The 16,706-nt window shown below is 50.2% G+C and overlaps 1 protein-coding gene across 1 annotated transcript; it reads left to right on the forward strand.

Moving 5' to 3' along the window:
- Positions 1-538: 538 nt before the first annotated feature.
- On the forward strand, positions 539-13,076 carry LOC142921544 (gap junction gamma-1 protein-like). The gene is made up of 4 exons (XM_076062948.1): positions 539-645; positions 8,316-8,647; positions 9,622-10,098; positions 12,169-13,076. Exons 2-4 carry the CDS (start codon positions 8,346-8,348, stop codon positions 12,347-12,349), a joined length of 960 nt encoding a protein of 319 aa, XP_075919063.1. The 5' UTR covers positions 539-645; positions 8,316-8,345; the 3' UTR covers positions 12,350-13,076.
- Positions 13,077-16,706: the final 3,630 nt, after the last annotated feature.

Below are 16,706 nucleotides of genomic sequence, written 5' to 3' on the forward strand. Positions count from 1 at the left end.
TCAAGTTGCAGTTTATTGGCAATAGCATTCCAGACCCTGGGGGCATCAATAGCAAAGGCCCTTCCTCCGTTTTTTGTACGGGCAATAGGGAATGTGAAGCCGGTAGATGAGCAAAGACCCGAGGTAAAAATTTGTTCAAATGTGTTCTTTTAAACAGAGAGGAGATCCAGCAGCAGGCAGTCTGCGGGTTGTTTTGGGTTCTCCAGCTCATGGTGCGAACCCCTTGCCCACAACAGGGGGGGGAGGGAGGGTAATGAGGAGGGAGGAGCCGGAAGTGAGGGGGGGCGGGGTCTGAAATGAGGGGCGAGGGGGGGGCGGAGGTGAGGGAGGTGACGGGGGGGGACAGGAGGGCCGGAAGCGAGGGGGGGAGGGTGGGAAGGGCGGAAGCGAGGGGGAGGGGCAAAGTGAGGGGAGGGGGCAGGGGGGAGGGTCCAAAGTGAGAACGAAGGAGGGGCCGGATGTGGAGGGGGGGCCGGATGTGGGGGAGGGGCGGATGTGGAGGGGGTGAAGTGATGGGGAGGGGCTGGAAGTGAGGGGGGGCAGAAAGGTGGCGTCCTAGCCAGGTGCTGTCCCTGTCTCTCATCTCTCTGCGTCATTTCCCAACTGCTCGGGACGTCTCCTGGGCTCCCGGGCGCTCCAACAGAGGTCTGACTCCACCACTCCACCACCACCCTCCTCCTCCTTCCCTCTCTCTCTGCGCTGTCTCCCACGCAGCCGCTGCCGTCTTTGTCTCCCCTTGCTGCTGTGGCCCAGGCCCTGAGATCTGTGTCAGTGTGTGTCTGTGTGTGTGTGTTTGTGTCTGTGTGTGTGTCTGTGTCTGTCTGTGTGTCTGTGTGCGTCTGTGTGTGTCTGTCTGTGTGTGTCTGTGTGTGTGTCTGTGTGTGTTTGTGTCAGTGTGTGTGTCTGTGTGTGTGTCTGTGTGTGTCTGTGTGTGTGTGTCTGTGTCTGTCTGTGTGTGTGTCTGTGTGTGTTTGTGTCAGTGTGTGTGTCTGTGTGTGTGTCTGTGTGTGTGTGTCTGTGTGTGGGGAGCGATAGTGTAGCGGTTAGCGCGCTGCGCTATGAACCTGGCGACCCAGGTTCGATTCCCGCTCACGGCCAACACCAGTGACGATTATCTGAACCGGTCCCGGGCCTCCCCTAGGTCGACTCAGCCTCAAATGAGTACCTGGTGCGGTGTGTAAACATCGCCACTAGGGAGACAAAGGCGGTCGGGCGTGGTGCCGGCCACCCACCCCCTCGTGTACCGTTCCGGCCTTCATAGGTGCTCGCTAACAGCACTTGCCCCTACAGTCTGTTAAGGCTATATGGGGGATCTTTTGTCTTTGTCTTTTTGTGTCTGTGTGTGTCTGTCTGTGTGTGTCTGTGTGTCTGTGTGTGTGTGTGTCTGTGTCTGTCTGTGTGTCTGTGTGCGTCTGTGTGTGTGTGTTTGTGTCAGTGTGTGTGTCTGTGTGTGTGTGTCTGTGTGTGTGTGTCTGTGTGTGTATCTGTGTGTGTCTGTGTGTGTATCTGTGTGTGTGTGTGTGTCTGTGTGTGTGTGTCTGTGTGTGTGTGTCTGTGTGTGTATCTGTGTGTGTGTGTCTGTGTGTGTGTGTCTGTGTGTGTGTCTGTGTGTGTGTGTCTGTGTGTGTATCTGTGTGTGTGTGTCTGTGTGTGTGTCTGTCTGTGTCTGTGTGCGTCTGTGTGTGTCTGTCTGTGTGTGTCTGTGTGTGTGTGTCTGTGTGTGTTTGTGTCAGTGTGTGTGTCTGTGTGTGTCTGTGTGTGTGTCTGTGTGTGTGTCTGTCTGTGTGTGTGTCTGTGTGTGTGTGTCTGTGTGTGTGTCTGTGTTTGTGTCAGTGTGTGTGTCTGTGTGTGTGTGTCTGTGTGTGTCTGTGTCTGTCTGTGTGTTTATGTGTGTCTGTGTGTGTGTCTGTGTGTGTGTCTGTGTGTGTCTGTTTCTGTGTGTGTGTGTCTGTGTGTGTGTGTCTGTGTGTGTCTGTGTGTGTGTCTGTGTGTGTGTCTGTGTGTGTCTGTGTTTGTCAGTGTGTGTGTCTGTGTGTGTGTCTGTGTGTGTTTGTGTCAGTGTGTGTGTCTGTGTGTGTCTGTGTGTGTGTCTGTGTGTGTCTGTGTGTGTGTGTCTGTGTCTGTCTGTGTGTGTGTCTGTATGTCTGTGTGTGTGTGTGTCTGTGTGTGTGTGTCTGTGTGTGTGTGTCTGTGTGTGGGGAGCGATAGTGTAGCGGTTAGCGCGCTGCGCTATGAACCTGGCGACCCAGGTTCGATTCCCGCTCACGGCCAACACCAGTGACGATTATCTGAACCGGTCCCGGGCCTCCCCTAGGTCGACTCAGCCTCAAATGAGTACCTGGTGCGGTGTGTAAACATCGCCACTAGGGAGACAAAGGCGGTCGGGCGTGGTGCCGGCCACCCACCCCCTCGTGTACCGTTCCGGCCTTCATAGGTGCTCGCTAACAGCACTTGCCCCTACAGTCTGTTAAGGCTATATGGGGGATCTTTTGTCTTTGTCTTTTTGTGTCTGTGTGTGTCTGTCTGTGTGTGTCTGTGTGTGTGTCTGTGTGTGTGTGTCTGTGTGTGTCTGTGTGTGTCTGTGTGTGTGTCTGTGTCTGTCTGTGTGTCTGTGTGCGTCTGTGTGTGTGTGTTTGTGTCAGTGTGTGTGTCTGTGTGTGTGTGTCTGTGTGTGTATCTGTGTGTGTGTGTGTCTGTGTGTGTGTGTGTGTCTGTGTGTGTGTCTGTGTGTGTGTCTGTGTGTGTATCTGTGTGTGTGTGTGTGTCTGTGTGTGTGTCTGTGTCTGTCTGTGTGTCTGTGTGCGTCTGTGTGTGTCTGTCTGTGTGTGTCTGTGTGTGTCTGTGTGTGTGTGTGTCTGTGTGTGTTTGTGTCAGTGTGTGTGTCTGTGTGTGTCTGTGTGTGTGTCTGTGTGTGTGTCTGTGTCTGTCTGTGTGTGTGTCTGTGTGTGTGTCTGTGTGTGTGTGTCTGTGTGTGTGTCTGTGTTTGTGTCAGTGTGTGTGTCTGTGTGTGTGTCTGTGTGTGTGTCTGTGTCTTTCTGTGTGTGTGTGTCTGTGTGTGTGTCTGTGTGTGTGTCTGTGTGTGTGTCTGTGTGTGTCTGTGTTTGTCAGTGTGTGTGTCTGTGTGTGTGTGTCTGTGTGTGTATGTGTGTCTGTGTGTGTCTGTGTGTGTGTGTCTGTGTGTGTCTGTGTGTGTGTCTGTGTGTGTGTCTGTGTGTGTGTCTGTGTCTTTCTGTGTGTGTGTGTCTGTGTGTGTGTCTGTGTGTGTGTCTGTGTGTGTGTCTGTGTGTGTCTGTGTTTGTCAGTGTGTGTGTCTGTGTGTGTGTGTCTGTGTGTGTATGTGTGTCTGTGTGTGTCTGTGTGTGTGTGTCTGTGTGTGTCTGTGTGTGTGTCTGTGTGTGTGTCCGGTGGACCGGTTCTGGCTCCTGCCACCATGAGGGGTGGACAGTCCTCTACTCTGGGCAGCAGACTGCCAAACAACAGGGTGTGGCTCTTCTTTTGAACAAAAGAATGAAGGGGGCGTGGGAGCGTGGCGGTGAGGTGTGGGAAGCTGTAAGCGCCAGGCTACTTTGGGCTCGCCTTCCCATCAACCGGAGGCAAGGAATGGTGGTCGTGGTTACTTATGCCCCCACCGAAGATGAACATCCGTGGAGGGATGCAGGCAAAGCCGATGAGTCAGATGCCTTCGATGACCTCCTGTCACAGGTGCTGGCTAAAGTGGCCCCTCGGGATAGAGTCATCATGTTGGGTGACTTCAATGCCCGAGTTGGTCATGATGCTGGCACCTGGTCTGGAGTGATTGGAGGGCATGGGCCAGATCAGCTCAATAACAACGGTAGGAGGCTGCTAGATTTTTGTGTAGCCCATGGGCTTGTAATTACCAACACGCTGTCCCGGCATCGGCGCATCCACACAACATCATTGATGCATGCCGGGTCCAAGGAAGAACATCTGCTGGACTACATAGTGACGGACCAGCGGATGCGAGCCCATGTCCTTGACACCAGGACCTACCGTGGAGCTGATCTGCCCTCTGACCATCGACTTGTCATCTGTAAGATGCGCCTGCCATTCTTCCACTCCGGTGGTGGGTGTACAACCAGGACCCCATTCCAACCTAAAGTGGCCTGGTCTCAGTTATCTGATGAAAGTTGCAAGCGAGAATTTCATCATCGCTTGCGGCTGGGATTGGCATCGTCCCCGACTCCTCCTGATGTCGAGGGTAAATGGGCGAGGTTTAGGACTGTGACTCATGCAGCTGCAATAGCTGCTTTGGGTACGCGGTCCAGACCTCCCCAGAGACCCTGGCTGACAGAGGAGGTGTTCAGGATGGTTGAGAAAAAGCGACAGGCCCACTGTCATCGGCTACAGAATCCCACGTCAGAGAATGAGGAGGCTTACCGCAGCCTTCGCTCGGAGGTTCGGAGGGCCGTGAGGCGCTGCAAGAATGGGTGGTGGTCGCGGGTTGCTGAGGAGATAGAGTCTGCCTGAGTGGGCCGTGATCACAAATCTCTATTTGACTCCATCAAAAAGTAACTTGCAGTGCCACACCTATTACAATCAGGGGAAAAAACGGTGATCCAATCTCCGACCCCCAGGAACAGGTTTGCAGATTTGCTGAGCATTTCTGTGAGGTCCTGGGGGAGGGAAAATCCCTCAGCCAGGAAAACATTGTGGCACAAAGTGAGGATGACCCTGCTGAGGCTGCGGTGCCTCAAATATTGGAAGAAGTCACCCCCTGTGAGTGGCTGGCTGAGGTGCCAACTGTTGAGGAAGTACTGAAGGCGATCCCGAGTCTGAGACCAGGAAAGGCAGCGGGCAGAGATGATCTCCCAAGTGAAATGCTGAGGGAGGGTGGCGTTTGTGCACAGACTGCCCTATATGACATCATAACAACAGTCTGGACCACTGGACGGGTTCCGCAGGATTGGAAGGATGCCCTGGTGGTCCCCCTTTTTAAGAAGGGGGACCGCACAGACTGTAACAACTACAGGGGCATTTCACTCCTCAGTGTGCCGGGAAAGGTCCTGGCAAGGATTATTCAGCATCGCCTTGCCAGGCACGCTGAGGAGAGGCTTGCGGAGCCCCAATGCGGTTTCAGGAAAGGGCGGTCCTGCACAGATGCCATATTTTCTGTCCGTCTGCTACAGCAGAGGTGTATGGAATTCCAACAAGACCTACATCTCTGCTTTATTGACCTGGTCAAGGCATATTATACCATCAATAGGCCAGGGCTCTGGGTTGTTCTTCGTGCTTTTGGAGTACCTGACCCTCTGCTCACGATCATTAAGGACCTTCATGATGGTGAGCGGGCCCGAGTAAAACTACGTGGTCGGGAGTCAGAGCCATTCCCTGTACACCTTGGGGTGCGACAGGGATGTCCTCTGGCTCCCACATTATTTAACATCTATTTTGACCACGTAGTTCGTGAAGCCTTCATTAGCTGTACCGGGGGAATCTCCATATGGTACAGATATAATGGGAAGCTGATCGATGCCCGGGTGCGGTCAAGGGATGGCTCCCTATTGCTCAACCACGTTATGTATGCTGATGATTTGGTAATAGCTGCTCATTCAGAGGAGGAGTTGGAGATGCTGCTGCTGAGACTGGAGCGTGCCACTAAGAGGTGGGGCCTTACCATCAGCCCCACCAAAACTAAGCACCTGGCTGGGTATTTTGTACCATCGGACACTACACCCCCACAACTCCCAACTCGGTGATGGGGCAGTTGTGGAGAGAGTGGAGAGTTTTCCATACCTGGGTAGTGTGCTTATGACTGGCTCCAGTTTAACAGCAGAGGTCTCACTCCGAATCAGTCGAGCGGCAATATCTTTTCATCGGTTGCGTAACGCTGTGTGGAAGCTACCTGGTCTGTGGCTCCGCACTAAGCTTCAGGTATTCTCGGCCAAGATCATTGCCTCCCTTCTCTACGCTTGCGATACGTGGACCCCCCTAATGGAACATCTTCGCCGGTTAGAAACATTTAGGCTGGCCTGCCTACGATCCATCCTGGGTTTAGCCAGACTGGATTGTGTGAGGAGCTCACAAATCCTTGAAAGATCTGGGCAGGGTCCCATCGGTGAGCTCCTCCGGCGGGGCAGGCTGCGATGGCTGGGTCATGTAGCCCGCATGCCCAGCCACCGCATGCCGAAACAGCTTTTGTTCGGCCGAATTGAGGGGGCTAAGCGGGCGCGGCACGGGCTAGAGAAGAGATGGAGTGATGTGGTACAGGAGGATGTGGAGCTGAGTGGACTTGCCGATGACTGGTACCAGCGGTGTCAAGATCGGCCTCTGTGGAGGAGGCTCGTGAAGCACGCTACTGGGCAGTTGGAGGCAGTCGCCCTCCAACAACAACGGAGGGCGGAGGAGCGATGCTCACAACAACGAGCGGAGCGCTGGGTGGGTAAAGCACAGCAGGTTGGCACAGTAGGGGGCACAGGTGGTGCATCAGCCAGTCATCTCAGTCAGTCGACCCGTGGCACCTGGGTCTGCCCCGTGACCTCCTGCCAGCGGGCGTTCGACACTTCACGTGGCCTCAGGGTGCACATAGCCTGGCACAAGCGTCGTGGTGACGTCACCGCCACTTAGTGGCGAATGGCGGTTGTTGTTGTGTGCGAGCGGACGCCTAAACAGCTAGAGAAGAGATGGAGTACACAGCAGGTGTCAGGTTCAGGATCGAATCCACGACCTCCTGTATACCAGGCGAGGGAGTCAACATTTTATTGATTGGCTGTGTCGGGTGGAGGAGGGCCCAAAGGCACACACACGTGCGTGCACAAGAGATCTTGACCCCAAAAAAATTACGAATCGTCTTCTCGGGCGGCATCTTTGCTCCCTTATACACTGCAATCGATGAGGCTATCCAGGAGGGCACGTGACGGATGCGCGTTTGTTTTTTCTCGAGCGCCACTGAGAACTCGTCTCTCGGCAGCACGCGAGGAACCAACGCAACTGCCGTGGCCTTCTTAGGAAATGCGTCCTCATGGACATGACCTCCGAACAAGTGACCGATTGACATTTTACAACGAGAAGATGAACGCTGTTCGAACGTTGCAGAGGGCAGTAGTGATAATAACGATGTGATTCAGTTCACCAGGGGGGGGGGTGGGGGGGGGAAATTCCTCGCCGAGTCTCAAGGCTCTTATTCAAGAAGGGGTTTGTGAGATTTTTGCACACAGAGTTGTAATAAGTTTTTTTCTTTTCTGGAAGATTTGCTGTTTTATCACAGGATGTTTCTGTTACGCGTCGTCGCTTTAAGATGTTTCTCTGTTCATATTTTGTTTGTTGCGGTTGCACCCGAACTCAAGAGCTGCATGGCTCACAGGGATATACACCTAATACATGAAACTTGAGTGGACTTGCCGATGGCCGCTACCAGCGCTGTAGATGTAGATGCCACTGGTTCTTCACGTTCTGCAGATGCAGATGCCATTGGTTCTTCACGTCCTGTAGACGTAGATGCCACTGGTTCTTCACATTCTGTAGATGTAGATGCCACTGGTTCTTCACGTTCTGTCGATGTAGATGCCACTGGTTCTTCACTTTCTGTAGATGTAGATGCCACTGGTTCTTCACGTTCTGCAGATGTAGATGCCATTGGTTCTTCACGTTCTGTCGATGTAGATGCCACTGGTTCTTCACGTTCTGTCGATGTAGATGCCACTGGTTCTTCACGTTCTGCAGATGCAGATGCCATTGGTTCTTCACGTTCTGTAGACGTAGATGCCACTGTTTTTCACGTTCTGCAGATGTAGATGCCACTGATTCTTCACGTTTTGTCGATGTAGATGCCACTGGTTCTTCACTTTCTGTAGATGTAGATGCCACTGGTTCTTCACGTTCTGCAGATGTAGATGCCACTGGTTCTTCACGTTCTGTCGATGTAGATGCCACTGGTTCTTCACGTTCTGCAGATGCAGATGCCATTGGTTCTTCACGTTCTGTAGACGTAGATGCCACTGTTTTTCACGTTCTGCAGATGTAGATGCCACTGATTCTTCACGTTTTGTCGATGTAGATGCCACTGGTTCTTCACTTTCTGTAGATGTAGATGCCACTGATTCTTCACGTTCTGCAGATGTAGATGCCACTGGTTCTTCACGTTCTGCAGATGTAGATGCCACTGGTTCTTCACATTCTGCCGATGTAGATGCCACCACTGCCATTTATTGTGCGTGGAGGTTGAACTAACGACTCTCGTTCCAAACGGGCAACTGGACAAATGGGACAGGTTTTTTTATTATCTCTAAAAGTCCTGAAGTTGGATGTTTGTAAGTAGAGTAGTGCGTGTACAAACTCGGGTGAACGTTTCCCCGCAGCGGCGTTACTGAATGTGACCGGCAACCACGATGAGCTGGGGCTACCTCACGCAGCTGCTGGAGGAGGTTCATCGGCACTCCACCTTCCTGAGCAAGCTGTGGATCACCACCTTCGTCATCTTTCGCATTGTTCTCACGACGGTCGCCGGCGAGTCCATCTACTACGACGAGCAGGGCAGCTTCTCGTGCAACACGGTGCAGCCCGGCTGCGTGAACGTCTGCTACGACAGCTTCGCCCCGCTCTCCCACGTCCGCTTCTGGGTGTTCCAGATCATCGCGGTCGCCACGCCCACCATCCTGTACCTCGGCTTCGCAGTGCATCGCATCACCAGGTACCGAGGTTCTCGGATGGAGTTTTCACAGTGGGGGGGGGGGGGGGGGGGGGGGGGCTACGGTGGAAATTTGAATGGCTGCCCGCAGTTGGAAATGTTTTAATTTATTTTTTAATTAGGTTGCGCCGTCGATTTGGTCACGATTTTGAACGGTGAAAGTGCCGGCAAGGTTTCCCCTTGACTTAGGAACGGAGTTCCGTTCCCGAGCCCCCCGTCGGTACGTCCGAACGGCTAGTTCAGTTCAGGAGGGCGAATGTGCGCTGTGTTTAAACACGCACACGGTCAGCGTCGTAAAATATGCTGCGATTCAACAGCAAAAAGGGAAGCATTGTTAAACTCTTCAACAATAAGAAATATAATACATTTGCATGCGATATCATAATTGCATATGTATAAAAGGCAAAGTTGTGATTATGTGTGTCTGTTCAAAATGTTTAGCGTACTTCCCGACATGCAACAAACTTAAAATTTGCCATGTGGGTACTTTCCATACTGTACACCATGCAAACATAAAAACACACTTTTATTTTTTTTGGGGGGGGGGTGGGGAAATGACGATGAAGTGTGGCAAGAATCGATATCTGGTGAGCTTTGTGGTATCGATTAAACAGGAATAGGCTGATTCTAAAGAAATCTACAACCTTCGATTCCTTTGCGCGATCTAAAGAATCGAATCTTGGCGCGCGAGCGTACGTTTTTTTACGCCGCGCGTTGGGTTTTATTTTAGTTTTTACGAATGAGGCAATGATCAAAGTTTTTTTTTTTCCACTTGTATATGTTATGTTTTTAAGTTTTGAGAAGTGTTTCAATATATGTTTTCCCCCGGGCAACGCCGGGTGCTTCCCGCTTAGTAGTAAATAAAGCGTCAAATTTTAAAGGAAGGTAAATATTTTCACTTACCTCGAGTCCCGACGGTGGCTCGCTCGTAGCGAGGGGTGAAACTTCGACGCCGCCGCCGCTCTCTGTCGTGGTAGGATCGAGTACAAGCGAGACGAACAAACCAAGCGAGCCAAGCGAACCGGCGGCCCCGACCGCGTGATTGAATGCACGGAGAAAGTGGAGGAGGTGGAAGAGGAGGTGGAGGAGGAGGGTGAAGAAGACGGCGAGGGGAAGCAGCACAACGAGCGGTGGAGGATCAAGACGGACGGCCTGATGGTGGCCTACACCCTCCAGCTGCTGGCCCGCACACTGGCCGAGGTTGGCTTCCTGGTGGGGCAGTACCTGATGTATGGCTTGGAGGTGGCCCCGCGCTTCGAGTGCGTCCGTCACCCCTGCCCGCACCGGGTCGACTGCTTTGTGTCGCGCCCCACGGAGAAGACCGTCTTCCTTCTGGTCATGTACGCGGTCGCCGGTCTCAGCCTCCTGCTCGAACTGTCCGAGATTGCCTACCTGGGGCTGGGCACCATCCACGACTCGCTGAGCGGGTGGCGCCCGCGCCGGCTACGGAGCAGGTGGGGGGCCTCGACGGCGTGGTTGGCCACGGTCGGCTATGCGGGGGGAGGGGTGGGGGGCGGAAAAAGTTCGGCGCGCGGACGGAGGTTGTCAGCTTCGGCGTTGGATCGCGAGAAACGAAAGCGTCGTCTCGTCAAAGCCGCCAACTTGTAGTAGCGGCGTTGCGTCACGGAAACGAAACGTGCCGGGTCGCTACCGGCTCGACACTCGCCGGCTGCGCGTCAGAGAGTGACCCCCAACTACGCCTACAATTCGAGTTTCCGTGACGTTTCGCCGATGATGACAACAGCAAAAAAACATCATGGGACCTCCCTTGCCAGTAACAAAATATAAGAATTTGTTTTACCCTTTTTTAGCAGTAAAACAGCTGTGTGAACGTGATAACACCAAACGTAAACCTCTTGCAAGGAATCATCTCACTGCATTGGCCACACACACGGTACTTGTAATGAACATGCAAACAGAAACACGCTCTGGTAGTCTATGATGATGCATTGTCTTTGAAACTGATTGTTCCACACCAGAGACAGCTTTCTTTAGAGCCTCGTGTATCTCACCCCGAGCTGTCAATGTCTTCGTAGTGGCATTGTCCTCTCATCTAACACTGTTTGAGACTAGGCTCTAAACAAAGCTGTCTCTTATTTTTGGTTCTTTCGCTAAAGTCACGTGGAAGGGAAATAATATTGGTTCCGTCAGCTCCCCAACCGCTATATATATAGATGATGTGTGTAGTTTATAGTGTAGTGTATAGTGTAGTGTATGTGTTGATAGCTATGTATATAGATGTTGTGTGTAGTTTATAGTGTAGTGTATAGTGTAGTGTATGTGTTGATAGCTATGTATATAGATGTTGTGTATAGTTTATAGTGTAGTGTATGTGTTGATATCTATGTATATAGATGTTGTGTATAGTTTATAGTGTAGTGTATGTGTTGATAGCTATGTATATAGATGTGTGTAGTTTATAGTGTAGTGTATAATGTAGTGTATGTGTTGATAGCTATGTATATAGATGTGTATAGTTTATAGTGTAGTGTATAGTGTAGTGTATGTGTTGATAGCTATGTATATAGATGTTGTGTGTAGTGTATAGTGTAGTGTATGTGTTGATAGCTATGTATATATGTTGTGTGTAGTTTATAGTGTAGTGTATAGTGTAGTGTATGTGTTGATAGCTATGTATATAGATGTTGTGTGTAGTGTATAGTGTAGTGTATAATGTAGTGTATGTGTTGATAGCTATGCATATATGTTGTGTGTAGTTTATAGTGTAGTGTATGTGTTGATAGCTATGTATATAGATGTTGTGTGTGTAGTGTATAGTGTAGTGTATGTGTTGATAGCTATGTATATAGATGTTGTGTGTGTAGTGTATAGTGTAGTGTATGTGTTGACAGCTATGTATATAGATGTTGTGTGTATAGTGTAGTGTATAGTGTAGTGTATGTTTGATAGCTATGTATATAGATGTTGTGTGTGTAGTGTATAGCTACCATTCGGTTGTGGGGGCCTCCTCTGACGGGAACCGCACTGGGTGACTTTCGTGAGCGCTCGCAACGTTCATACATTACGGTGTTAACTATTATTCATAATCAAGGTTTTTGGGTTTAGATTGCACTATCTACTGCACTATCTAATGCACTATACACTACACTATACACTGCACTATACACTACTATACACTACACTATACACTGCACTATACACTACACTATACACTGCACTATACACTATATACACTACACTATATACTACACTATCCACTACACTATACACTACACTATACACTACACTACTATACACTATACACTGCTATACACTACACTATACACTACACTACTATACACTATACACTACACTACTATACACTACACTACTATACACTACACTACTATACACTATACTATACACTACACTACTATACACTACACTATCCACTGCACCATACACTATACTATACACTACACTATACATGCAATATAACCCAAAAAAAACCCTCTATCATGGACAGTGTATATATATTTTTTTGTTAATGAAAATACTCTTCTTGAAATTTGACTCGTTTCTAGGGTGGCAGATGCCATCGAGCCGGAATCGACGGCGGGTCCCAGAGCGATGTCACCGTCAGAATTGTGGCAGCTCCTTGACGAGGTGCAGAAACTTCAGACGGAGCTGGGGGTGACGCCGAGACCCCACCAGGAGCCCCCCGAGCAAGACGCTGGCGACGCCTCCCGCAAGTCTTGGGTTTAGCGTGCTAGTATTACTCTCGGGCGTCGTTATCGCTCAATCGCTTTTCGCCATCCCACGTTCCATTTACTCGGCCCCCCCAACGCGCCGCCGCCGTTTGGATCGTCTCGACTTTGAAGGTCTTCGTGACATTCTTCCATCGAGATTCAATCGGAGGCGACCGTCTGCGCTTTTAAGATTCGAGCGGCAGAGCGCGGGCACCCCGCTAACCCGCTCGCGATGGCACGGGGGGTACGCCAGCACCCAGCCTCGTGGCTCGGGGGATTCGGCGCTGGGTTTGTAACCCAGAGCGTTGAGAGTTCAAATCTCCTTAGAACGCGTTTTGTGTGGCATTGTGGCTTTCGCATTCGGCCAACGTATAAATGCACGAGTCGGGGGGGGGGGGAATGTTTGCGTGAGTGTTTAATCAATATGGAGGTGTGTTTTGATTAAAGCAACCCAAATATTTTTGTTACTTTAGCTTACTTCTTAATTTGTGTGAGTTTCTGTTTTCGTTGTTTTGTTAAACTTCCTCGTTCATCGGTGGATAAGAGGGCCTGAGTTTAGCGGGCACGTCGTTATTATACCGTAACAGCCTGCTCCGATTTATATTTTGTCAAACCAAAAGGCGTTTAAGATGCTGGCTATGCGGTTTGTGAACAGCTGTGGCCAAATCTGAACGGCAGGTGACACAGTGTTGTATGTATTGTTTTTCAGAAAAATATTCAATAAAATTGGGAAATGTAAATTATTATTGTGTATTTCATGTTAATTGATGCTAATTGAGTACGTTTAATATGATCAATCGCACACACCCACTAAACACACGCACACTCCCACTAAACACAGACACGTAGGTAAAATAAAATAAATGAAAACGAAATTAAATCACGACGTTTTGGAGGCAACACAAGCTTCCGTCTTCAGATGGAAACCGTCAGCAAAATTGCTTTGATAGCAGGCTACAGTCTACATTAGTGGTTTATTATTTTATGATAGACAACAACAACCGCCATTGGTCACTAAGTGGTGGTGACGTCACCACGACGCTGTGCCAGGCTATGTGCACCTTGAGGCCAAGTGAAGTGTCGAACGCCCGCTGGCATGTCACGGGGCAGACCCAGGTGCCACTGGTCGACTGAGATGACTGAAATGACTGGCTGATGCACCATCTGTGCCCCCTACTGTGCCAACTTGCTGTGCTTTAGACAGACACACAGACAGACAGGACAGGCAGACAGACACAGACAAGAGGAACACAGAGACAGAGAAAGATAGACAGACAGAGAGACACAGGCAGAGAGAGACATAGAGGCAAACAGAGATACAGACGTACAGAGAGATGTTGAATCGAACACCCTTAACTCGCTCCATTGAAAGAGATTCCTCGATCTTTGCCCATCCCCGAAAGTCGTTCTAGTTTCTATTTATTTCATTGTGTGTGGTGTGTACGTGTAAGCAATGTGGGATATCGATGTACACGGATATGAACAATATCAGCAGACAAGACGTCTTTCATACTCTTTGGTTCTTTCAGTAAAGTCACGTAGGTAGAAAAAATAAAATAGTAATAAAATAAATCACGATGTTTCGATCACAACACGAGCAGTCATCCTCAGGCGAAACATCCAGACATTGTTGCGGCAGAAGTCACGTGAGTTACAGAACGTGACAAAGGTGCTCCCCCCCCCCACCCCCGTGGCTCGCCCCGCTCAGCTGAGCATTGTTTTAATGCGGTGGGCTCACGTGAAATGTATTTCTGTAAAAGGAAGGTACTTTGAAAACCCACTGGCTTTACTCTTTTACAGTAAGGGAAAAAAGTATTTCATCCCCTGCTCATTTTGTACGTTTGCCCACTGACAAAGAAATGATCAGTATATGATTTTAATGGTAGGTTTATTTGAACAGTGAGAGACAGAATAACAACCACAAAATCTGGAAAAAGGCATGTCAAAAATTGTATAATTTGATTTGCATTTTAATGAGGGAAATAAGTATTTGACCCCTCTGCAAAACATGACTTAGTACTTGGTGGCAAAACCGTTGTTGGCAATTACAGAGGTCAGACGTTTATTGTAGTTGGCCACCAGGTTTGCACACATCTCAGGAGGGATTTTGTCCCACTCCTCTTTGCAGATCTCCAAGTCCTTAAGGTTTCGAGGCTGACGTTTGGCAACTCAATCTTCAGCTCCCTCCACAGATTTTCTATGGGATGAAGGTCTGGAGACTGGCTAGGCCACTCCAGAACCTTAATGTGCTTCTTCTTGAGCCACTCCTTTGTTGCCTTGGCCGTGTGTTTTGGGTCATTGTCATGCTGGAATACCCATCCACGACCCATTTTAAATGCCCTGGCTGAGGGAAGGAGGCTCTCACCCAAGATTTGACGGTACATGGCCCCGTCCATCGTCCCTTTGATGTGGTGAAGTTGTCCTGTCCCCTTAGCAGAAAAACACCCCCAAAGCATAATGTTTCCACCTCCATGTTTGACGGTGGGGATGGTGTTCTTCTTGGGGTCATAGCATTCCTCCTGCTCCAGACACGGCGAGTTGAGTTGATGCGAAAGAGCTCCATTTTGGTCTCATCTGACCACAACACTTTCACCCAGTTGTCCTCTGAATCATTGAGATGTTCATTGGCAAACTTCAGACGGGCATGTATATGTGCTTTCTTGAGCAGGGGGACCTTGCAGGTGCTGCAGGATTTCAGTCCTTCACGGCATAGTGTGTTACCAATTGTTTTCTTGGTGAATATGGTCCCAGCTGCTTTGAGATCATTGACAAGATCCTCCCGTGTAGTTCTCGGCTGATTCCTCAGCGTTCTAATGATCATTGCAACTCCACGAGGTGAGATCTTGCATGGAGCCCCAGGCCGAGGGAGATTGACAGTTCTTTTGTGTTTCTTCCATTTGCGAATAATCGCACCAACTGTTGTCACCTTCTCACCAAGCTGCTTGGCAATGGTCTTGTAGCCCATTCCAGCCTTGTGTAGGTCTACAATCTTGTCCCTGACATCCTTGGAGAGCTCTTTGGTCTTGGCTATGGTGGAGAGTTTGGAATCTGATTGATTTCTTCTGTGGAAAGATGTCTTTTATGTCTACAGGTAACAAGCTGAGATTAGGAGCACCCCCTTTAAGAGTGTGCTCCTAATCTCAGCTCGTTACCTGTATAAAAGACACCTGGGAGCCAGAAATCTTTCTGATTGAGAGGGGGTCAAATACTTATTTCCCTCATTAAAATGCAAATCAATTTATAACATTTTTGACGTGTTTTTCTGGATTTTGTTGTTGTTATTCTGTCTCTCACTGTTCAAATAAACCTACCATTAAAATTATAGACTGATCATTTATTTGTCAGTGGGCAAACATACAAAATCAGCAGGGGATCAAATTCTTTTTTCCCTCACTGTATATAAGTGTTGTGTCCTTAACTAACCACACGGAGACATCTGGTTGAGGCAACGCAATTATTATAACTCTTTAGAACTCGGCTCTACACACTACTGAAACACGAAGGGGTACGTCCCCTTCCACCCGATCGCCTACGGGAGTGACAGCCTCCCTTCTATCGCAGCCTGCACAATCCGGGCTCTGCTACCCACAGGTCCCTTAGCCCGGCGTTAAGGGAAGACTGGACGACCCGTCCTAGCCAGGGTACGGGAGCTCACCTCTGGTCTGCTACAACCCGGCTCTGGCTAGAGCCTGGGGAGGGTCCCAGGGTGTCCGAGCCACCTCTGGTCCGCTACAACCCGGCTCTAACAAGAGCCTCGGTTGAGGGTCCCCGGGTGCCGGTCCAGTCTTCAGGTCTTCGGATGTCTTCAGGCTTGAGTTAGTGAACACTGCCTCGGCCCGTCCAGAGGGCCGGCCTTTTATCCTCAGGTTGGGGTCACCCCTCCCCTCCTGACTCCCCCCCCTCCCAGAACCTTCTGAAAGGTTTTAAGGGGCCTTAGGGACGGGTGGGGGGTCAGGGGTATCAGTCTCCGATCACGGGGGGGTGGGGCGGGGGTTTAACCTTTGGTCGACCCCTATGCACCGCGCTCTCTCTCGGCTGCCCCGTTGACCTGTGAATGTGGTGGCAGGTCAGCTTACAGTGCCTTGTTATGGCGCTTATGCACAACTTCGTGACGAACACTGCACGTTCCGTCATTTTCATGCATGGGGTGCTGCAAACCTACGCGCCCCCTGCATGAACGACAGAGGCGCAGGGACAGACGTTCGATCGTGTTGAAATCGATCTGCAGACGACAGTCTTCTCGCACGGCAAGCTTTGTGTCGCCTCATCTCGATCCGGCGATCCCAACCAGGTGAAAGTCCGCATCGAACGGAACCCCTGGCAAAGCCATCTACTTAACGACGAGAGAAAATTCACACGAAATATCGTTTTCA

The sequence above is a fragment of the Petromyzon marinus genome, unplaced genomic scaffold (genome assembly GCF_048934315.1).
Source record: "Petromyzon marinus isolate PM22_M1 ecotype Great Lakes invasive population unplaced genomic scaffold, UKy_Petmar_22M1.pri1.0 PM_G_Scaffold_81, whole genome shotgun sequence".
Lineage (NCBI taxonomy): Eukaryota > Metazoa > Chordata > Hyperoartia > Petromyzontiformes > Petromyzontidae > Petromyzon > Petromyzon marinus.

Excerpts from the sequence above, each read along its gene's own strand:
- LOC142921544 (XM_076062948.1), top strand. The coding sequence starts at position 8,346 with ATGAGCTGGGGCTACCTCACGCAGCTGCTGGAGGAGGTTCATCGGCAC. Across the intron at positions 8,648-9,621 it reads GCAGTGCATCGCATCACCAG|GATCGAGTACAAGCGAGACG; the intron begins GTACCGAGGTTC and ends CTGTCGTGGTAG. Across the intron at positions 10,099-12,168 it reads CCGCGCCGGCTACGGAGCAG|GGTGGCAGATGCCATCGAGC; the intron begins GTGGGGGGCCTC and ends ACTCGTTTCTAG.